The sequence below is a fragment of the Palaemon carinicauda genome, unplaced genomic scaffold (genome assembly GCF_036898095.1).
Source record: "Palaemon carinicauda isolate YSFRI2023 unplaced genomic scaffold, ASM3689809v2 scaffold947, whole genome shotgun sequence".
Lineage (NCBI taxonomy): Eukaryota > Metazoa > Arthropoda > Malacostraca > Decapoda > Palaemonidae > Palaemon > Palaemon carinicauda.
The window spans coordinates 5,001-30,000 of NW_027172255.1; the positions used below are offsets into that span (position 1 = coordinate 5,001).

The following is a 25,000-nucleotide window of genomic DNA, read 5'->3' on the forward strand; positions in this document are numbered from 1 at the left end:
GATGGATGGTGTGAAGAAAGCTCTGGGTGATAGGAGGATAGATGCGAGAGAGGCAAGAGAGCGTGCTAGAAATAGGAATGAATGGCGAGCGATTGTGACGCAGTTCCGGTAGGCCCTGCTGCTGCCTCCGATGCCTTAGATGACCGCGGAGGTAGCAGCAGTAGGGGATTCAGCATTATGAGGCTTCATCTGTGGTGGATAATGTGGGAGGTTGGGCTGTGGCACCCTAGCAGTACCAGCTGAACTCGGTTGAGTCCCCTGTCAGGCTGGGAGGAACGTAGAGAGTAGAGGTCCCCTTTTTGTTTTGTTTCATTTGTTGATGTCGGCTACCCCCCAAAATTGGGGGAAGTGCCTTGGTATATGTATGATGTATGTACCGTCATTCATTTATTCATTTAGTTCGTTATGCTTGTTGCATGAGATTTTCATAATTCTGAGTCATACGGGTTCGAGTCGTCCCATCCGGTACCATCCTGTACGTAGTACTAAGTATGCAGTTAAGCTAAGCTACAACCCAAGTTGGAAAAGTAAGATGCTATAAGCCCAAGGGCTCCAACAGGGAAAAATAGCCCAGAGAGGAAAGGAAAGAAGGAAATAAATAAACGATATAAGAAGTAATGAACAATTAAAATAAAAATATTTTAAAAACACTAACAACATTAACACAGATAGTTCTTATATAAACTATAAAATTACATCAGCTTATTCAACATAAAAACATTTGCTGCAACTTTGAACTTTTGAAGTTCTACTGATTCAACTACCCGATTAGGAAGATCATTCCACAACTTGGTCACAGCTGGAATAAAACTCCTAGAATACTGTGTAGTATCTTCTCCATCATGAGGCTCAATACTTTACAGTATTCTAGAAGTTTTATTCCAGCTGTGACTAGATTATGGAATGATCTTCGTAATCAGGTAGTTGAATCGGTGGAACTTCAAAAGTTCAAACTAGCAGCAAATGTTTTTTATGTTGAACAGGCTGACATAGTTTTTATATATATATATATATATATACTGTATATATACAGTATATATATATATATATATATATATTATTTTAACGTTGTTACTGTTCTTAAAATGTTTTATATTAATCATTCGTTACTTCTCATATAATCTATATATTTATTAGTACTCATCTTGAAGTATTTTGTATTGATTACTCAATACTTCTCTTGTGGTTTATTTATTTCCTTGTTTCCTTTCCTCGCTGGGCTATTTTTCCATTTTGGATCCTTTGGGCTTATAGCATCCTAATTTTCCAGATATGGTTGTAGCTTAGCTAATAATAATAATAATAATTATTATTATTATTATTATTATTATTATTATTATTATCATAATAATAATAATAATTTATTATTATAATGATAATAATAGTAATGATAATAATAGTAATGATAATAATAACAATGATAATAATAATAATTATAATAATAATAATAATAATAATAATAATAATAATTGTAATAATGGTAATAATAATAGTAATGAATATAATAATAATAATAATAATAATAATAATAATAATAATTTTTTCTTACAAACTTACATTCTTACTACTCTCTCAAAATGCTTTAAAATTATTATTTTCGAACTTCCATGTATTGTGTCGTGATCTTGCAATTTCTTGAAGTTCAAACTTTAGAATTTATAGATAACTCACTAATTGATGGATATATATCGAGAGGTATCGTAACTTACATTGTCTTCGACTTCATACAATCTATGAGGACGAATAAAAGAATTTACATTTATTGTATAATGGTTAAATGTACCTTTACGTTAACTATGAAGTTACAAAAAATGAAAAAAAAAAAACCCGGATCTTAAATTGATGGGTTGATACTTGGGTAGTATACTCCGTAGAGTTTTGGCCTCATTACTGGCTCGTCTAAGAATGGGGTCACGCAGTTTCAAGGTATCGCTCTAATAACAGTTTAAAAACTCTGAATATATTTATTGAGTTTTTGTGAATGCTAATATATCTATGTATTATCGAATATTCCTATTTTAATGTTGTGACTTTGCTTAAAATATTATCATTGTTCCTTATTTCTTTTGTAGTTTATTTATTTCCTTGTTTCACTTCCTCACTGGGCTATTTTGCCCTGTTGGAGCCATTGGGTTTATAACATCCTGCTTCTCCAACTAATGTTTTAGATTAGCTTGTAATAATAATAATAATAATAATAATAATAATAATAATAATAATTCCCTAGTTTCCCTTCCTCATTGGGCTATTTTCCTTGTTGGATCCCTTGTGCTTATAGCATCCTGCTTTTCCGACTAGGGTTGTAGCTTAGCTGCTGCTGCTAATAATAATAATAATAATAATAATAATGGTTTGAGAAAATTACTTACCCAGGATGAACTCAACCTTTTAGCTACATCTGGTAGATATTGTTCAGGATGCATAACTTGCGCCCTCTCTGGTAGAATAATTTCTTCTTTAATTTCTTCTTCTTGTCTATCTCCACTTTCTCCATTGCTATTATCTACCTCAGGAGCTATTTTAACGCCACTAATCTCTTTATTAGCACAAGCTCCTCCACACAGCGATCTATCACTGATCATCAATCTCTGTAGGAGTTTTTGAAAAGTAGAATTTTCGTGGCCAATGGCTCGCAAATCTCGAGTTCTTTCGACGCTAAGTAAGGCCAAGTGGCTCACCGTGAACAAGGCTAGGAAACATATGAGCCAGATGCCCGGGGCGAGCCTCTTGTTCAAAATGCGGTTGACTGCTGAAAGGAAAGTTTTTAGCTGTGCAAGCATTTTTTCCATGATTAAGATGATTTCCTCAAAGAAAAACGCTATCTTTCATGATGTATAAAGCTATGTATAGATACGTCCACCTCGCTTAGTAAAATCATCTAAAATCACATATTTGTGTGTGAAAAATATTGTTAATTTTCAGTCGTGCACTTCCACATCGAAGTTATAAATATCAGCTTTTGGTTACTCAAAATCACTAAGAGTTTCTGTTAGTTTTCATCCACTAGCCACTAAGGTTCGTTGCCCACTGACTGACTCTCTCAGACTTACGTCCAGGAAGTTGAATTGTCTGGAAATTTGAACACTGGCAACTTTGTCTTGGTTGCATCCTCAAGACAATATCACATCTTTGCTATGAATAAAGTATTATAAGGGTAAGTGGTTATTTATACAGAGAAATCTCATGAGTTTTGTTATAGCACGATTTTTTTTAATGTTTTTTTGGCTTTATAAATAGTTACGTTTCTTTGTAAAATAGGACAGTTATAGTGTCATATAATTTTGTATTCTTCCCCAGCGGTAAAGGCATTTAAAATATGAACCTATGATTGAATTTCAAGTGATTATCAAAGCTTCTCTATCTCTACAATCTACACAGAGAACAAAATGAAGTAATAACAAGAGAAATATAATAAAATAATCGAAAAAGAATCATATACCTCGGAAAAAGTGGATGGAGGATATGGTCTCAGCACGCTCATATAACTTAAAAACACTTACGATAACAGAAAGCTTTAATATAAAGTAATAAAAACTATTAATAAAACGCAGAATGATCAACAAATAAACAAAACCACCCAAGAACCGCATAAAAAACTTGTATATACAGTAAGGCAAGACATTTCTGCCACTAGATTCCTGTATTCCAGAGGTAAGAGGACTCGGGGACCTGCTATACCGGTGCTCAGAAAAATAACGGTAATATTGGAGGCTAGCGGTCACTGACCTAAATGAGCCTTCCATCTCTACTTATTTGTTTTTTATCTTTGCATTCTTCTGGTGTATTTAAAGATGAGGTTTTTTTTTTCTTTTTTTTCTTTTTTAAAGTTGAGATGGTTTGTTATAGATGTGTCTTGTCACGGCCATGACACGGGTTCTTACCTGGAATTTGAGTTTTGTTCAATAGTAAAAGCATTGTGTGTGACTATATATATATATATATATATATAGAAAGAGAGAGAGAGAGAGAGAGAGAGAGAGAGAGAGAGAGAGTAGCGGCCGATTATATATACATATGTATGTATTTATGTATGGATGTGTGTATACACACCGATATATATATATATATAGAGAGAGAGAGAGAGAGAGAGAGAGAGAGAGAGAGCGTAGCGGCCGATTATATATACATATGTATGTATTTATGTATGGATGTGTGTATGCACACCGATATATATATATATATATATATACATATAGGAATGTGTATATATTTACATACTGTAGGCTATATATCATCATCATCATCATCAGCCGTAACTAGTCTACTACATGACAAAGGCCCCAGACATGCCCTTCCACTTACGTCTGTTTATGGCCTTCCTATGCCAGTCTACAACCTCAAATTTTCTTAGCTCGTCAATCCATCGTCTTCTCTTGCTTTTTCTACTTCCCTTGTAATTTCTATGTATGTATGTATGGTCTAGTTTAGGTATCTGCTGTGTTTTGTTGCAAGTAATTTTATTCTTTTTTCATTTTCCTATTTCATTTTTGTTCTAATTCTTTAAGGTATGCGGCGGAACACTGTCAGGAAACTGCTTAGTCAGCTAAAGGCTTCAGGCTCTCTCTCTCTCTCTCTCTCTCTCTCTCTCTCTCTCTCTCTCTTTTGCACCAAAGGGCAAGGTGTGCATACCTTCAACAACAACATTGTAAAAATATTATTATTATTATTATTATTATTATAATTATTATTACAAGCTTAGCTATAACCCCAGTTAAAAAGCAAAGATGCTATATGCCCAAGGGTTCCAACAAGGAAAAAATAGCCCAGTGAGGAAACGAATCAAGGAAATAAATAAACTTCAAGAGAAGTAATATATACTATTAAACCTGCCCAATGAGAATCTGAATAGATAGGCCTACTAAACTTTTTGTATTCTTACAGCCGGAAGTCTTCATGTTGTAGGCCTATAGCTGAAATCTGTATTGGCTCTTGCAAAGACAAATAGGCCTAAGGTTCAAATTTGTGTTGGCTTATTGGCAACGTTCCTGTCTTGCGATCGCCGGACTGGGGTGATCCTACAGGTTTAACTGCAGAGAAATCACCAGCCATTGCCTGACCCTCCTTGGTCCATTCATGAGTGACCTTTAAAACAGTTGCAAAAATTTGAGTCAGTGTAATTTGCACACATTTAAGAATACAATGATATAAATATATACACACGGACATACACACACAAATATAGTATATCACCCAAAGAATATATATATATATATATATATATGTATGTATGTATGTATGTATATATATGTTAATATATACATACATATATATATATATATATATGTGTATATATATATATATATATATATAACAACAAATGCAGCCGTTTCTAGTCCACTGCAGGACAAAGACTTCGGACATGTCCATAATCATATTATTATTTGCTAAGCTATAACCCTAGTTGGAAAATCAGGATCCTATAAGCCCACGGGCTCCACCAGGGAAAATAGCCCAGTGAGGAAAGGAAAAAAGGAAAGGTAAAATATCTTAAGAGTAACAATATTGAAATAAATATCTCCTATATAAACTTTAACAAAACAAGAGGAAGAGAAATTAGATAGAATAGTGTGCCCGAGTGTACCCTCAAGCAAGAGAACTCTAACCCAAGGCAGTGGAAGACCATGGTACAGAGGCTATGGCACTACCCGAGACAAGAGAACAATGGTTTGATTTTGGAGTGTCCTTTTCCTAGAAGAGCTGCTTACCATAGCTAAAGAGTCTCTCCTACCCTTAACAAGAGGAAAGTAGCCACTGAACAATTACAGTGCAGTAGTTAACCCCTTGGGTGAAGAAGAATTGTCTAGTAATCACAGTGTTGTCAGGTGTATGAGGATAGAGGAGAATATGTAAAATATTGGCCAAATTATTGGATGCATGTGTAGGCAAATGGGAAAATGAACCGTAACCAGAGAGAAGAATCCAACATAGTACTGCCTGGCCAGTCAAAAGACGCCATAACTCTCTAGTGGTAGTATCTCAATGGGTGGCCGGTGCCCTGGCCAACCTACTACTACCTGGGGTTTGGCTATTTTCATCAGCACGCTGATCACTCACCGCAAACCAACCTAGTATGGGTGGCCCTAATTAGTAGAGCTTTGCAGATCATGGCAAAACACAAACCCTTTCACCACGTAAAGATATACATATTCAGAAAAGAATGTATACGAGTGCCTGTACACACACACATATATATATATATATATATATCTCGACCCCTATACATTGATAGAAATAGAGATTTAGTTTATTTCTATTCGTTTATTGGCCTTTTTAGAATACATATATGCTTGCACACAAACATATCTCTCTCTCTCTCTCTCTCTCTCTCTCTCTCTCTCTCTCTGTGTGTGTGTGTGTGTGTGTGTGTATACAAACATACACATGTATAAAAGCCGTTCAAACAAGTATCATATTTAGTTAACGCTGACGACAGCGTAGAATGGGCGTGTCCTGGCAAAAGTAAGAGAAACTAGTTGGGCTGTCATTGGTCTGCGTGGAGTTGGAGCTCTGACGTCATTTCCTGTTCATTGTTGAATCTAGTCATTACACATTCTTCTGATTTTAAGGTTCCATCTTTACCTCCGCCAACGAACATAGGGGGAGGCTATGTTTTCGCCCCCGGCTTGTTCGTTTGTATGGTTGTGAACAGCTATCCTGGCCATAATTTTACTCGTATAGTGAAAGACCTAGGTCAAAGGTCAAGGTCAAGGTCGAGCTGAAGGTCGGCCGAATTAACCCTAATCTTGACCACAACTTCGCTTATGGTTGTCACACTGACTTCAAATACGCCTACGGTCTAAATTGATTCTGGGAAAGGCAAGCTGGTTTCGAGAAATAATCTGCCCTGGCGGAGGTCTGCACTCTCAGCGTGCTTGAATATATATATATATATATATATATATAAATTATATATATATATATATATATATACATATATATATATATATATATATAACGTAACAATTACTGAAATTGTGTCATGAAACTTGCAACACGTCGGAGTTTATGTTAAGAATTAAATTCTATTCGCGCCAAATCTCCATTACATAATATTTACGTCACAAGTTGCACTAAAATGCAGACTGATACGTTTCTATGTTGACATTTTCTACCTCAAAACCTCTAAGTTAATCTATACGAATTTCTAAGAGGATCTTCTGCAACCCTTGTAAAATGAAACTGCATTTAACCGTTTCTAATATAATGAAACTGTAGTGACGTGTCCCTATCTACTTTTGTCCACTGGTGCCATGTGTGTGTGTGTGTGTGTGTGTGTTGTCTCCCCTCTTCCTCTTCTTTTTTCCCAACTTAGTATAAGTGTTGCCAGGTATGGGGTTTTATTCCTAGATTTGGGGATTTTGGAAGTCTGATGGGGATTTTCAGTACAATTATCTATGCTGAAGAAAAGATCAGTAAACTCTATATTATTGCAATTAGGTTACTGTACTTACGTGGAGTATAGAGAGTGATTTCTATATTAGTAAAGCTCACAGGAGGAAATATATTTGTGGAAATGGGGATTTTTGTGTTGTCTTGGGGATTTTTTATCATGAGTTTTGGGGAATTTTAGACCAACCCATCTGGCAATACTGCTCAGTATGCCGCGAGACATCGGTTGGAGAGGAAGCTAAGTCCCCTCTGCCAACCAGCGATTGCCAACTGAAACATACACGGTGTATATAAACAGTGAAAGTGTAATACATTGATATACTGCGACTGACGTGATGTGAGTGATATCTAGAGTGCGTGCAATCGATTATTGATTTAATATTTCACTCATGTGAAGGAACCCGAAAGAGAGTAAAAAGGACTGAGGAACCGGGTGTATCTGTACGTTCCTCTTCACAATGGAGTCCATGCCGCTGTTGTATCTGTGCCTCTTCTTAGCCTTGACCTCTGGCGGCGTCCAAGGCGACAATGTTGACCTCTTCTGGAATCTCTACGACGCCGTTATCTCCGGGGGCCGCATATTACACGACGTGGCCGAAGGAGTTGGTGCCGTGTCGAAAGCCATCCGGGCGATCGACTTGTTCCTCGAATCGACCTCAGAGGCGAGTTTAAATAGTCATTTGTCGACTTTTTTTACGTTATGGATGGCTATTAATATCTGGGATTGGCTATTTTGGCTATTTATATGTTTTATCATATCCAAATTCAAGGACTCACTTTGTATGGAAGGATGGAATTTCAAGTCTTACCTAACCTAACCCAAAGCTAGTCCTACTCTTAGTATTATGTTTATATAGATGTTTGGTTAATATTAAGATCTAAAACTTGTTTTGATCAATCTATCGACTTTTAGCATTCGATAAATCTTTATAAGGTAATTCTGGTTAATAAAACCACAAGAGTATTTCTCCCAAAGCAAATTCTTTATAGTATTAAGTATGACACATGAAAACATCTGTTGACAAGGTCTGTTTAACGTCATTTACTAAATTCCTCTGTGTTTGCCACTCCTCTCTCTCTCTCTCTCTCTCTCTCTCTCTCTCTCTCTCTGTGCATACATATTCGTAAAACGTAAATACCGTATATATTTCACACCGTTAAATCAATACGTGAGTGAAGAACATATCCACTTTAATTCTGTTTAAAATGTTCGTTCCTTTTTATATTATTGTTGTTGTTATTGTTGTTGTTGTTGTTATTATTATTATTATTATTATTATTATTATTATTATTACGCATTAGGACCAATTTAATACATATAATTTATTCTTAGCATTCTTTCATCGAATTAGAAATGTATTGAAATATATTTTATAGAAATACTTATTAGTGAGGGGTAATATATCATATGAAATATAAAGGTATTGCTATTGATAATCATATTTATAACTTATTATAATTAAGATAGTATAAAAATGTCAACTAAATTTCAAATGAACGATGCTGTTATGTTAAATATTTCCCATTCTTCTGTTACAACAGATTTCTTATTACACGATTCTATGTTCGTTTTATATTCTTACTGTATCAGATTATTGAATTTTCTAAATAATTTAAATTCATGATTAATTAACATCTGATATTTAATTTTTGTATTAGTTCAGGTTTCGATCACATATTTTTCATGCATTTTTTTTTTTGTCTTTCAAAGTCATCCATTGGTTAATGTCACAAAAATGAAAAAGTATTTTATATATATATTTTTTTTTTCAATAACAAAATTTTTTATAAACTTCACAGCTGATTATCTGATATTTAATTTTTTTATTACTGTAGCTCCATATTCAATAATTTTTTTCATGCATTTTTTTTTTATATAAATTCGAAAGTTATCCATTGGTTAATATAACAAGACTAAAAATATTTTCTTTATATATACTATATTTTTCAATAATAAAATTCTTCATACACTTCACAACTGGTTACAAATTGCTTCAAATTTTGCCATAATGTTAATGTACTGTTCTCTGCACTGTTAAAAAATTGCCGTAATTATTATTATTATTATTATTATTATTATTATTATTATTATTATTACTTGCTAAGCTACAACCCTAGTTGATAAAGCAGGATGCTATAAGCCCAAGGGTTCCAACAGGGAAAATAGCCCAGTGAGGGAAGGGAATAAAAGGAAAATAAAATATTTTAAGAACAGTAACATTAAAATAAATATCTCCTATGTAAACTATAAAAACTTTAACAAAACGAGGGGAAGAGAAGTAAGATAGAATAGTGTGCTCGAGTGTACCCTCAAGCAAGAGAACTCTAACCCAAGACAGTGAAAGACCATGGTACAGAGGATGTGGCACTTCCCAAGATTAGAGAACAATGGTTTGATTTTGGAGTGTCCTTCTCCTAGAAGAGCTGCTTACCATGGCTTAAGAGTCTCTTCTACCCTAGCCAAGAGGAAAGTTGCCACTGAACAATTACAGTGCAGTAACCCCTTCAGTCGAATAGGCCAGACTATTCGCTGTGTGTTTAGGCAAAGGGAAAATGAAATGTAACCGGAGAGAAGGATCGAATGTAGTAATGTCTGGCCAGTCAAAAGACCCCATTACTCTCTAGTGGTAGTATCTCAAAGGGGGGCTGGTGGCCTGGCCAACCTGCCACCTATAAAAAACGGTAAAAATCATGGAATAAATATTGCCAGGCATTTACTGTTTTAAAAACGGATATATTGACGTAATGGAGTGATATTACGGTCACCAACCCGTAAAAGATAATAACAAACTAAGGTAAAAATTACAGTCGCCTGTATTTTACTGAAATACGGCTGAGGACAGTATATTTTTACGGAGAATTTCCGATTCAAATGTCGATTTTGATATTACATTTTTTAAAATGTTTTATTTTGTTCATTACTTTTCATATCGTTTATCTATTTCCTTATTTCTCTCCTCACTGGGCTATTTTTTCCTATTGGAGCCCTTGGGCTTATAGTATCTTGCTTTTCCAACTAGGGTTGTAGCTTAGCTAGTAAGGATAATAATAATTATTATTATTATTATTATTATTATTATTATTATTGTTATGATAATAATAATAATAATAATAATATTAATGGTAATAATAATGATGATAATAATAATAATAATAATAATAATAATAATAATAATTTTGATTATCGCAATACTAATAACAATAATAATAATAATTATTATTATTATTAATATTATTATTATAGTAATAATAATAATGATAATAATTATCGTAATAATATCAACAACAATAATAATAATAACAATAACAATTATAATAACAGTGATTTATATTTTCCATGACAGATTTTAATACCTTTTTCCCTTTTTCCCTGTTACCCAAGCAGCTTGGAGGATGGATAGACTGGAAGGTGGTGTAAAAATTTCTGGTATGCTGTACGTATACATACTTAATACATGCATTCATACATATACGCATACCGCGTCTTACGCAAGCAGCCCGTGTTGTGTCCAGTCACAAGTGATAAGCCGTGTATATATTATTACGCACATATGTATATATGTACGTAGAAAGTATGCTTGACTTGTGTGCATTCATGCTTATGGCGTTGCTTTTTTTATTAGTTCATCATCATGCTTTTATTATTAGTGTTTATTATCATGTTGAAGGCATTGCTTGCGACTAGGATCTGTGAGATTAAGCGTTATTTTCATCTCTCTCTCTCTCTCTCTCTCTCTCTCTCTCTCTCTCTCTCCATACATACATACATACACACACACACATATATATATATATATATATATGATGTATATATATAATATATATAATTTATTATATATATATATATATATATATATCCTTCTTTGAGTAAGGATACTTTAACACGCTGAAATGCTTTGTGCATCGCTATGATCAACAACGTTGTATATACCGACCAGGGCCGTCCATACTAGGTTGGTTTGCTGTGAGAAAACACTAAAATCTCCCACCATCACCAATGGGCAATGACCAGTGTGCTGATGAAAATGTCAAACCCCAGACATGACTATGGACATGTCTGAGGCCTTTGTCCTGCAAGTGAATTTTTTTGGCATTAACTAACGGATTCTTCCTGGATATTATAGCCAAGCTCATAAAGAGACTTTAGTCATTGTTCTCTAGTCTTGGGTAGTGCCATAGCCTCTGGACCATTTCCTTCCACTGTCTTGAGGTAGAATTCTCTTGCTTGAGGGTACACTCTGGCACACTTTTTCTTATTTCTCTCCCTAATGTTTTTATCGTTTTATTTTAAGTTTTTATAGTTTATATATATGGGTGATCTATTTCAGGTTGTTACTGTTCTTAAAATATTCCATATTGTTCATTACTTCTATTGAAGTTCACGTATCTCCTTATTTCCTTTCCTCACTGGGCTATTTTCCCCTGTTGGAGCCATTGGGTGAATAGCATCCTGCTTTTCCAAATAGGGTCGTAGCTTAGCAAATAATAATAATAATAATAATGATAATAACTATAATGATAATAATAGTAATAATAATAATAATAATTATAATGATAATAATAATATTAATAATAATAGTGATAATAATAATAATGATATTAATAGTAATAATTATAATGATAATAATAATATTAATAATAATAATAATAATAATAATAATAATAATAATAACATCGATTGAATAATAAAGACTAATAAGAAATAGGACTTACTGTATTAATTAATGATATGGCCCAGAAATACCACCAAATCCATCTTCTGACTTCTGTATACAGATAGTAGCCTCTCTGTCTAATATATCTTTTACAATCAAATCTTTATATTTTCTAAATTTGTTACTTTTCACCAAATCTGTCTATTTGTAGAATTCCAATATCAGTGACCATGGTGGTTGTGACGCCATTTGGCATTTGATCTGTCAGCTTACGTGTCTAAAATAACTGCAGAGACGACTACGTATATATTATTGTTATTGTTGTTGTTATTATTATTATTATTGTTATTGTTGTTATAATTATTATTATTATTGTTATTGTTATTATCAATAATAATTATTATGATGATGATTATTATTATCATTATCATTATTACTATTATTACTACTACTACTACTACTACTTGCTAAGCTACAACCCTAGTTGGAAAAGCATCATGCTATAAGCCCAAGTGCTCCAACAGGAAAAATAGCCCAGTGAGGAAAGGAAACAAGGAAATAAATAAACTACAAGAGACCCCATGAACAATTAAGAACAGTAACAACATTAAATTAGATCTTTCATATATAAACTATAAAATAAAATAAAAAAAAAACAAGAGGAAGATAAATAAGATAAAATAGTGTGCCCGAGTGTACCCTCAAGCAAGAGAACTCTACCTCAAGACGGTGGAAGACTATGTTACAGAGGCTATGGCACTACCCATGACTGTATAGGCTATATGTAATATACAAACTTCACGGCTTCAATGACCATGGTTGGTGTGACGCCAAAGTTCATATCTACATATCTAAAACTGAAGATACGTCCACACACACACAAACATATATATATATATATATATATATACATGTATATATATATACATGTATATATATATATATATATATACATGTATATATATACATGTATATAAATATATATATATATATATATATACATGTATATATATATATATATATACATGTATATATATATATATATATATATAGATTAGCTAGATCAGTATGTACACATATGTGATTACTATACTATATTTATATACGAGAGTTTTTGCATGTGTACATATTATGTAATTTTTACCTATATTCCATATATTTCTATAAGAATTTATTTCCGTGCTAATGAGCCTATAGTGTTATTTTTATAGCAATAAAAACGTTTCTCATGTACTTGACTTCCCATATGATTTTGTATCTATATTGACTATAGTCAATTCTTTTTAGTGAGGCAGATTTGCACCGACTCGCAGAGGTGCCCTTTTAGCTCGGAAAAGTTTCCTGATCACTGATTGGTTGGACAAGATCATTCTAACCAATCAGATCGCGGGAAAATTTCCTAGCTAAAAGGGCACAGCTGTGAGTCGGTGCAAATGCGCCTCAATAAAAAAAATTGAATATTGAAACATCAACATCATACGAGTCAATTAATATATGCTTCCATGCCCAATAAATATTTGTTCAAATACAATAGCCAATCAGCTTCTCACCTTTGATTTCGCTTTTGTAACGTGTTTCATAAGTCTTTGTAACAATGTGTTTGGGATCAGCTATGTAACATAGCTTGCAACATGTGCAACTTAGCTTTTGCAACATAATTGTTTAGTATTATTCTGTGTGCAACTTTGCTTTTGATCAAACTTTAGGATAGACCTTAACAGCCTTAGGTATTGATAAGACCTTAAGGTAGACCTTAACAGCCATAGGTTTTGATAAGACCTTAAGATAGACCTTACCATCCATAGGGTTTGATAATACTTAAGATAGACCTTAACAGCCACAGGTTTTGATAAGACCTTAAGATAGACCTTAACAGCCTTAGGTTTTGATAAGACCTTGATTTAGACCTTAATAGCCTTAGGTTTTGCTAAGACATTAAGATAGACCTTAACAGCATTAGGTTTTCATAAGACCTTAAGATAGGCCTTAACAGCCTTAGGTTTTGATAAGACCTTGATTTAGACCTTAATAGCCTTAGGTTTTGCTAAGACATTAAGATAGACCTTAACAGCATTAGGTTTTCATAAGACCTTAAGATAGGCCTTAACAGCCTTAGGTTTTGATAAGACCTTAAGGTAGACCTTAACAGCCTTAGGTTTTGATAAGACCTTGATTTAGACCTTAACAGCCTTAGGTATTGATAAGACCTTAAGGTAGACCTTAACAGCCTTAGGTTTTGATAAGACCTTGATTTAGACCTTAACAGCCTTAGGTATTGATAAGACCTTAAGGTAGACCTTAACAGCCTTAGGTTTTGATAAGACCTTGATTTAGACCTTAACAGCCTTAGGTATTGATAAGACCTTAAGGTAGACCTTAACACCACTAGGGTTTGATAAGACCTTAAGATAGACCTTAACAGCATTAGGTTTTCATAAGACCTTAAGATAGGCCTTAACAGCCTTAGGTTTTGATAAGACCTTAAGGTAGACCTTAACAGCCTTAGGTTTTGATAAGACCTTGATTTAGACCTTAACAGCCTTAGGTATTGATAAGACCTTAAGGTAGACCTTAACAGCCTTAGGTTTTGATAAGACCTTGATTTAGACCTTAACAGCCTTAGGTATTGATAAGACCTTAAGGTAGACCTTAACAGCCTTATGTTTTGATAAGACCTTAAGATAGACCTTAACAGCATTAGGTTTTCATAAGACCTTAAGATAGGCCTTAACAGCCTTAGGTTTTGATAAGACCTTAAGGTAGACCTTAACAGCCTTAGGTTTTGATAAGACCTTGATTTAGACCTTAACAGCCTTAGATATTGATAAGACCTTAAGGTAGACCTTAACAGCCTTAGGTTTTGATAAGACCTTGATTTAGACCTTAACAGCCTTAGGTATTGATAAGACCTTAAGGTAGACCTTAATAGCCTTAGGTTTTGATAAGACCTTAAGATAGACCTTAACAGCATTAGGTTTTCATAAGACCTTAAGATAGGCCTTAACAGCCTTAGGTTTTGATAAGACCTTAAGGTAGACCTTAACAGCCTTAGGTTTGATAAGACCTTGATTTAGACCTTAACAGCCTTAGGTATTGATAAGACCTTAAGGTAGACCTTAACAGCCTTAGGTTTTGATAAGACCTTAAGATAGACCTTAACAGCATTAGGTTTTGATAAGACCTTAAGATAGACCTTAACAGCCTTAGGTTTTGATAAGACCTTAAGGTAGACCTTAACAGCCTTAGGTTTTGATAAGACCTTGATTTAGACCTTAACAGCCTTAGGTATTGATAAGACCTTAAGGTAGACCTTAACAGCCTTAGGTTTTGATAAGACCTTAAGATAGACCTTAACAGCCTTAGGTTTTGATAAGACCTTAAGATAGACCTTAACAGCCTTAGGTTTTGATAAGACCTTAAGGTAGACCTTAACAGCCTTAGGTTTTGATAAGACCTTGATTTAGACCTTAACAGCCTTAGGTATTGATAAGACCTTAAGGTAGACCTTAACAGCCTTAGGTTTTGATAAGACCTTGATTTAGACCTTAACAGCCTTAGGTATTGATAAGACCTTAAGGTAGACCTTAACAGCCTTAGGTTTTGATAAGACCTTAAGATAGACCTTAACAGCATTAGGTTTTCATAAGACCTTAAGATAGGCCTTAACAGCCTTAGGTTTTGATAAGACCTTAAGGTAGACCTTAACAGCCTTAGGTTTTGATAAGACCTTGATTTAGACCTTAACAGCCTTAGGTATTGATAAGACCTTAAGGTAGACCTTAACAGCCTTAGGTTTTGATAAGACCTTGATTTAGACCTTAACAGCCTTAGGTATTGATAAGACCTTAAGGTAGACCTTAACAGCCTTAGGTTTTGATAAGACCTTAAGATAGACCTTAACAGCATTAGGTTTTCATAAGACCTTAAGATAGGCCTTAACAGCCTTAGGTTTTGATAAGACCTTAAGGTAGACCTTAACAGCCTTAGGTTTTGATAAGACCTTGATTTAGACCTTAACAGCCTTAGGTATTGATAAGACCTTAAGGTAGACCTTAACAGCCTTAGGTTTTGATAAGACCTTGATTTAGACCTTAACAGCCTTAGGTTTGATAAGACCTTAAGGTAGACCTTAACAGCCTTAGGTTTTGATAAGACCTTGATAGACCTTAACAGCCTTAGGTTTTGATAAGACCTTAAGGTAGACCTTAACAGCCTTAGGTTTTGATAAGACCTTAAGATAGACCTTAACAGCCTTAGGTTTTGATAAGACCTTGATTTAGACCTTAACAGCCTTAGGTTTTGATAAGACCTTAAGATAGACCTTAACAGCACTTAGGTTTGATAAGACCTTAAGATAGACCTTAACAGCACTAGGTTTTGATAAGACCTTAGGATAGACCTTAACAGCCTTAGGTTTTGATAAGACCTTAAGATAGACCTTAACAGCCTTAGGTTTGATAAGACCTTAAGATAGACCTTAACAGCATTAGGTTTGATAAGACCTTAAGATAGACCTTAACAGCCTTAGGTTTTGATAAGACCTTAAGATAGACCTTAACAGCATTAGGTTTGATAAGACCTTAAGATAGACCTTAACAGCCATTAGGTTTTGATAAGACCTTAAGATAGACCTTAACAGCATAGGTTTTGATAAGACCTTAAGATAGACCTTAACAGCCTTAGGTTTTGATAAGACCTTAAGATAGACCTTAACAGCTTAGGTTTTGATAAGACCTTAAGATAGACCTTAACACCTTAGGTTTGATAAGACCTTAAGATAGACCTTAACAGCCATTAGTTTTGATAAGACCTTAAGATAGACCTTAACAGCCTTAGGTTTTGATAAGACCTTAAGATAGACCTTAACAGCATTAGGTTTTGATAAGACCTTAAGATAGACCTTAACAGCCTTAGGTTTTGATAAGACCTTAAGATAGACCTTAACAGCTTAGGTTTTGATAAGACCTTAAGATAGACCTTAACAGCCTTAGGTTTTGATAAGACCTTAAGATAGACCTTAACAGCCTTAGGTTTTGATAAGACCTTAAGATAGACCTTAACAGCATTAGGTTTTCATAAGACCTTAAGATAGACCTTAACAGCCTTAGGTTTTGATAAGACCTTAAGATAGACCTTAACAGCCTTAGGTTTTGATAAGACCTTAAGATAGACCTTAACAGCCTTAGGTTTTGATAAGACCTTAAGATAGACCTTAACAGCCTTAGGTTTTGATAAGACCTTAAGATAGACCTTAACAGCCTTAGGTTTTGATAAGACCTTAAGATAGACCTTAACAGCCTTAGGTTTTGATAAGACCTTAAGATAGACCTTAACAGCCTTAGGTTTTGATAAGACCTTAAGATAGACCTTAACAGCCTTAGGTTTTGATAAGACCTTAAGATAGACCTTAACAGCTTAGGTTTTGATAAGACCTTAAGATAGACCTTAACAGCATTAGGTTTTGATAAGACCTTAAGATAGACCTTAACAGCCTTAGGTTTTGATAAGACCTTAAGATAGACCTTAACAGCATTAGGTTTTGATAAGACCTTAAGATAGACCTTAACAGCCTTAGGTTTTGATAAGAACTTAAGATAGACCTTAACAGCCTTAGGTTTTGATAAGAACTTAAGATAGACCTTAACAGCCTTAGGTTTTGTTCAGACCTTAAGATAGACCTTAACAGCATTAGGGTTTGATAAGACCTTAAGATAGACCTTAACAGCATTAGGTTTTATAAGACCTTAAGATAGACCTTAACAGCATTAGGTTTTGATAAGACCTTAAGATAGACCTTAACAGCTTAGGTTTTGATAAGACCTTAAGATAGACCTTAACAGCATTAGGGTTTGATAAGACCTTAAGATAGACCTTAACAGCTTTAGGGTTTGATAAGACCTTAAGATAGACCTTAACAGCATTAGGTTTTTGATAAGACCTTAAGATAGACCTTAACAGCCTTAGGTTTTTATAAGACCTTAAGATAGACCTTAACAGCATTAGGGTTGATAAGACCTTAAGATAGACCTTAACAGCATTAGGTTTTGATAAGACCTTAAGATAGACCTTAACAGCTTTAGGGTTTGATAAGACCTTAAGATAGACCTTAACAGCATTAGGGTTTGATAAGACCTTAAGATAGACCTTAACAGCATTAAGTTTTGATAAGACCTTAAGATAGACCTTAACAGCATTAGGGTTTGGTAAGACCTTAAGATAGACCTTAACAGCCTTAGTTATTGATAAGATCTTAAGATAGACCTTAACAGCCATAAGTTTTGATAAGACCTTAAGATAGACCTTAATAGCTTTAGGGTTTGATAATCCTTAAGATAGACCCTAACAGCCTTAGGTTTCGATAAGACCTTATGATAGACCTTAACAGCATTAGATTTTCATAAGACCTTAAGATAGACCTTAACAGCATTAGGTTTTGATAAGACCTTAAGATAGACCTTAACAGCTTTAGGGTTTGATAATCCTTAATTAGACCTTAACAGCTTTATGGTTTGATAATCCTTAAGATAGACCTTAATAGCTTTATGGTTTGATAATCCTTAAGATAGACCTTAACAGCCTTAGGTTTTGATAAGACCTCAAGAATGTAATGGCCATAGGTTTTGATAAGACCTTAAGATAGACCTTAACAGCCATAGGTTTTGATAAGACCTTAAGAGATAGACCTTAAGAGAAGTAAGTTTTGATAAGACCTTAAGATAGACCTTAACAGCTTTAGGATTTGATAATCCTTAAGATAGACCTTAACAGCTTTAGGGTTTGATAAGACCTTAAGATAGACCTTAACAGCTTTAGGATTGGATAATCCTTAAGGTATACCTTAACAGCATTAGGTTTTGATAAGACCTTAAGATAGACCTTAACAGCCATACATTTTGATAAGACCTTTAGATAGACCTTAACAGACTTAGGTTTTGATAATCCTTAAGATAGACCTTAATATACTTAGGTTTTGATAAGACCTTAAGATAGACCTTAATAGCTTTAGGGTTTGATAATCCTTAAGATAGACCTTAACAGACTTAGGTTTTGATAAGACCTGAAGATAGAGCTTAACAGACTTAGGTTTTAATAAGACCTTAAGATAAACCTTAACAGCCATAGATTTTGATAAGACCTTAAGATAGAGCTTAACAGCTTTAGGGTTTGTTAAGTCCTTACGATAGACCTTAATAGCCTAGTGTGATTTGCAATGGGTCAGCAGATCTGATTTATGATCTTCAACTGTCTTTATAAACACTTTTTGAAAAGGATTTATGACCATTAAATTGTTATGATTTGCAGTGATCTATATCTAGGAGTTTATTAGAAAATGATTTTATTTATATATTATTTCTTCCAGATGAAAAAGTTGGCGGGGGATGGCGAGCCCAAAGAAGAGGCCTCGTCGCCAGATGACAAGGTATGAGGCTTTAGGTCATTTGGAATTTGTTTAAAGTACATATTTCCTTGTTGGAGTCCTTAGACTTGTAGCGTCCTGCTTTTCCAGCTAGGGCGGTGGCTTGGCTAGTGACAGTATTAGTAGTAATAGCATGTGTGTGCTATTATATGCACAAATCATAATTATGTTGTAAAATACAAAATTGTTTACTCAATATTACTTTCAGACAAAGGAGGAATCTGATCCAATCCCGATTCCGGAGCCGGACCCAGTCCTGGACGCAGCGACACCGAGTTTCAGCGGCTGCGGGGCGCTGGGCTTCCACATCAGGGACGAGTCGCTCCCCATCACCCCACTGACGGAGTGCTGCAGCATCCACGACGCCTGCTACGGCTCTGCCTGTAGGGTCAACAAGCGGGACTGCGATAGCAAACTGAAGAACTGCTTGTACTCGGTGTGCGAAGACAAGAGCCTGGACAAAGCGAAGTCCAAACCTTGCAAAGGAGCTGCGAAGCTGCTCTTCTCAGGGACGATGGCGCTCTCCTTCCAGCAGTACAACACTGCTCAGGAGAAACTCTCGTGCAGGTGAGTTTCTTAGGCTAGTACAGTGGTAACGTGTTCGCATGGCGGCAGATCGATCCCAGCCTGGGACTGTGAGTTTAAGCTGTTCAATGGGGAGGCCACTGTGTTCGCCTAGCGTTCTCATGGCGGCAGATCGATCCCAGCCTGGGAATGTGAGTTTAAGTTTTTTATTGGGGAGGGCACTGCTGTGGTTGGGCACCACATTAGGGGGTTGGGCTTGCCCGGCTGACGTTCTGGTGAGAATCTATTCTGATGTACCTTGTCACACCCTTAATTACCTCTACCATCTATCCCTAAGCTATCCATTCGGTTACTCACAGTGCGGTAAGGATGCGATGGGGTGTACTTCCTCAGATTGAGGCGTACCAGAAATTCTGCTGTGCAACTGTTTTTTTTTTTTTTTTTTTTTTTTCTTTTTTTTTTTTTAGACCCTGGTTATGGAAGAATCTTTGTATTTAATATTTGTTTGTGGTTTCTGGGGACAATATTTTGAAATAGATATATCATAGGTAGGCTTGCTTTCTCAGCCCTTATTTAAATTGGTTAGAATTTTGATCCAATTGTCATTATTACTTCATATTCCTATTTCATTTGGGCACCATAGGCCTAGTTTCTCGATTGCTGTTTTTCAAGCTGTAATTAGTTTCAATGAGTTTTAGGTCAGAGATATGATTTACATGAAATTGAGGCCTTAGGCTTTCACCATGTTTAGGCCTTAAACCTTTGCAAAATTTAGGCCTTAAACTTTCAGGAAATTTATATCTTCAACTTTTACAAAATTTTAGGCCTTAAATTTTTGCAAAACTTTAGGCCTTAAATTTTTGCAAAGATTTAGGCCTTAAATTTTTGCAAAATTTCAGGCCTTGAACTTTTGTGAAATTTAGGCCTTAAACTTTTGCAAAATTTAGATCTTAAAATTCCCCAAAATGTAGGCCTTAAACTTTCGGGAAATTGCAAAATGTAGGTCTTAAACTTTTGCAAATTTAGGTCTTAAACGTTCGCAAAATTTAGGCTTTAAACTTTCGGGAAATTTAGGCCCTGAACTTTTGTGAAATTTGGGCCTTCAAAGTTTAGCAAAATTTAGGCCTTGAACTTTTGCAAAATTTAGGACTTTTGCAAAATTTAGGCCTTAAACTTTTGCTAAATTTAGGCCCTAAACTTTTGCAAAATTTGGGCCTTGAAGTTTTGCAAAATTTAGGCCTTGAACTTTTGCAAAATTTAGGACTTTTGCAAAATTTAGGCCTTAAACTTTTGCTAAATTTAGGCCCTAAACTTTTGCAAAATTTGGGCCTTAAAGTTTTGCAAAATTTAGGCCTTAAACTTTTGCATAATTTAGGCCTTAAACTTTTGCAAAATTTAGGCCTTAAACTTTTGCAAAATTTAGGCCTTAAACTTTTGCAAAATTTAGGCCTTAAACTTTTGCAAAATTTGGGCCTTAAAGTTTTGCAAAATTTAGGTCTTAAACTTTTGCAAAATTTAGGCATTGAACTTTTGCAAAATGTAGGCCTTAAACTTTTGCAAAATTTAGGCCTTAAACTTTTGCAAAATTTAGGCATTGAACTTTTGCAAAATTTAGGCCTTACACTATAAGTATATCATATTTATTTAATCAATCACCAAAGACGAAATCAACTAATTGTTTATCACATATCTGAGCCTCTTTTGAATATAGTTATTGTGTATACAGTATAGAAATACCATGTATATAGTTATAAGGTTTTACTTAGTCTGTAAATTGCAAGTATATATATTAGTGTGCTACTTTTATAAGCACACATTGAGTATGTGTTGTTTAAGATGTTAAGTCTGGATAACGAAGTTCATCTTATTAGCTTTAAAAAGTATTTATTCTCTAAAAACAACAGAGTTAAACATTTCCATCATAGGAGTGGAGCTGGTTTGGTCAGATGACCAATTCAGGTGAAGTATAGATATGAACTGATTAAATTATCGTTATCACAGATATCGTATGCTTAGTTGTCGTAGCATTTAAACACAATATGGAAACTGTTACATTCTTTCTCGGAAGACACCTGCATCCGGTGACGTCACAAACTTTCACACACTGATGCATTGGTGTTGACGTTTCAGAAAAATGTTACCTTGCCGAGGCTGCATAGTGCATCCTGTTTATGATTTTATATGACTACAGCAAATCTCACGGCTAGCATCTTCATCCAAAATGACATATTACGTCATGTGTTTTAAACATGTAATAACAAACTATTTCATTTATTACATATATACAGGAGAATTCAATCGTGAATATAGGTATGTTTTGGTATAATTTATTGTTTCACTCAAAATGACAGACTTGCATTATATTTTTTTTTCTTGTTGAATATTCAAAATAGTTTTTTTTTTTTTTCAAAAATTACCTATTTGAATTTTCATATTCCATTGAATAATTACATTTGTAATTTCTTTAATACCTTAAGCGCATTTGTATCACGTATAGTAATTGTAAATTATTATTTTCTATGAAAAAAAAATTACATTTGTTATTTTTTTATACCTTAAATTCATTTGTGTCACATATAATTGTGACCTATTTTTGTCCCTTTAAATGATAATTTTTTAAGAAAAAAAATTTCATTTGTAATTTTTTCTTTTCTTTGTTTTGGTACCTTTAACTCTATTGTATCACGTATAATAATTGTGACCTATTTTTATCCCTTTAAATATTCATTTTCTATTATAAAAATTACATTTGTAATTTCTTTTATACCTTAAGCCCATTTGTATATTATGTAACCTATTTTACGTATCCCTTTAAATAATTATTTTCTATGATAAAAATTACATTTGTAAATTTTCGTATTCTTTTTAATAATTATTTTCTATAAAAAGAATTATTTTCTTTTATTCCATAAACCCATTTGTTTCACATAATGTAACTTATTTAACATTAATGTAACCCATTTTGAAAGACATCAAAGTTACTTTTGATTCCCTCAAGTTACCTTTCTCCTATTTCTACTGACATTAAAGTCTTCTTCTTCTTCTTGTATCTTTCTACTGACATAATAATTTTCTTCTTCTTCTTCTTCTTCTTCTTCTTCTTCTTCTTCTTCTTCTTCTTTTGACATAATAATTTTCTTCTTCTTCTTCTCCTTCTTCTTCTTCTTCTATCTTTCTACTGACATAATAATTTTCTTCTTCTTCTTCTTCTTCTTCTTCTTCATTCTATCTTCTGACATAAAAGTCTTCTTCTTCGTCTTCTTCTTCTTCTTCTTCGTCTTCTTCTTCTTCTTCATTCTATCTTCTGACATAAAAGTCTTCTTCTTCGTCTTCTTCTTCTTCTTCTTCGTCTTCTTCTTCTTCTTCATTCTATCTTCTGACATAAAAGTCTTCTTCTTCTTCGTCGTCTTCTTCTTCTTCTTCTTCTTCTTCTTCATTCTATCTTCTGACATAAAAGTCTTCTTCTTCTTCTTCTTCTTCTTCTTCTTCTGCTTCTTCTTCTTCATTCTATTTACTGACATAAAGGTCTTCTTCTTCTTCTTCTATCTTTCTACTGACATAAGAATTTTCTTCTTCTTCTTCTTCTTCTTCTTCTTCTTCTTCTTCTTCTTCTTCTTCTTTGTCTAGAGCCTTTACCCATATCCTGAACATCCTATTCTCCTAAATCCTCTTTTCCTTATCTTTCCCCCAAGCTCCATTCTCTTCTATCCTGACCATCCTGTTCTCTATCCTTTTACCCACATGTCCTTTTCTTTATCCTAACCTCTGAACTCCTGCTAACATAAAATGACATATATTCTACCCAAGTGACTGTTCCAGGTTCCTCGTTGCTCTCACCACAACAATGATTTGTGGGCATACTACTAGAAGCGTACTAGTTGCAAAATGATGCAATCTACGGAAAATTCATTATCATTAGTTACCTCCTATACAGACAGCTTCACAGCTGACATACTTTTACTTCTAAACTTCTAGGGCCTTTCCAATATACCGGGCAATCTCTTTAGTTTGGGTTACTAAATTTCCTATTCCTATGTTATTATTTCTAAATTTCCTTAACTCATTACAGTTAAAATTATGCTCAGTAATATCCTCTGCCTCCCTACATATACAAAGTCTATCCTTATCATTCCTGTTTCTATAATGTTCTTTTAATTCTAGCATATTCAACCTTGTTTTCATAACTATTATCACCTCATTAGTAAGTTCTCCTATGTTGTCTCTTCTGTCATTACTATTCACAAAACTGTTTGGTCATCTCTGCTTTCTTTCTATTTTTCTTTTGATTTCATTTGCCATTTTTCTTTTTATTTCTTTTTTTGAGTTGTTGCTTTTTATATTTTCCTAATTCTTCAATTTTAATGTATTTATTGCATATTTCTATAATACTTCTCCAACATTCCCCACATGGTTCTCGTATTTGATCTTCCACTACCTCCTTAACCAGTCGTTTGTCATCTAATGTTATAAAATAGCATCACCTTTTTATACTCTATTCTATTTGTGTAAATATTATGCTTGTATCTTCGCTCTCCCTTCGCACTAAAAAGAACCTGAAAAAAAACATGTGTTTTTCTCATCGGTAACGGTGTCGATTTTGAACATGAACTTTCCTGTTGCCTTGAGCTTTTGTGTATAAAGGAGAGTGTTCTATAATAAACTCACTCAGTTACTTTTATCGTGTCTTTGAGTCACAACCTTCTCTCGGCCCGTCACACTATTTTCAACTGGAAATATTCCTGTCTCTGCTATTATTATTATTATTATTATTATTATTATTATTATTATTATTATTATTATTATCCAAGCTACAACCCTAGTTGGAAAAGCAAGATGCTATAAGCCCAGGGGCTCCAACAGGGAAAAATAGCCCAGTGAGGAAAGGAAATAAGGAAATAAATAAATGAAGAGAACAAATTAACAATAAATCATTCTAAAATAAGTAACAACGTCAAAACAGACATGTCATATGTAAACTATTAACAACATCAAAACAAGTATGTCATAAATAAAC

At 34.0% G+C, this 25,000-nt stretch overlaps 2 protein-coding genes across 4 annotated transcripts in view; one reads left to right on the top strand and one right to left on the bottom strand.

Moving 5' to 3' along the window:
* Nucleotides 1-3,031, bottom strand: part of LOC137637721 (uncharacterized) — a gene marked incomplete at its 3' end in the record, with an annotated part of 8,026 nt that extends 4,995 nt beyond the window's left edge. The window contains exon 1 of the mRNA XM_068369872.1: nt 2,370-3,031. Coding sequence (XP_068225973.1) covers nt 2,370-2,789 — 420 coding nt within the window. The remainder of the gene's footprint in view (nt 1-2,369) is intronic.
* A 4,541-nt stretch (nt 3,032-7,572) lies between these two features.
* The window catches only part of LOC137637720 (uncharacterized), a 19,548-nt gene continuing 2,120 nt past the window's right edge, over nt 7,573-25,000 (top strand). For 2 of the 3 annotated variants that reach the window (XM_068369871.1, XM_068369869.1), the window contains exons 1-4: nt 7,573-8,051; nt 10,775-10,798; nt 19,405-19,464; nt 19,670-20,028. In XM_068369871.1, coding sequence (XP_068225972.1) covers nt 7,848-8,051; nt 10,775-10,798; nt 19,405-19,464; nt 19,670-20,028 — 647 coding nt within the window. In that variant the 5' untranslated portion in view covers nt 7,573-7,847. The remainder of the gene's footprint in view (nt 8,052-10,774; nt 10,799-19,404; nt 19,465-19,669; nt 20,029-25,000) is intronic. The other variant, XM_068369870.1, reaches the window with a different exon arrangement.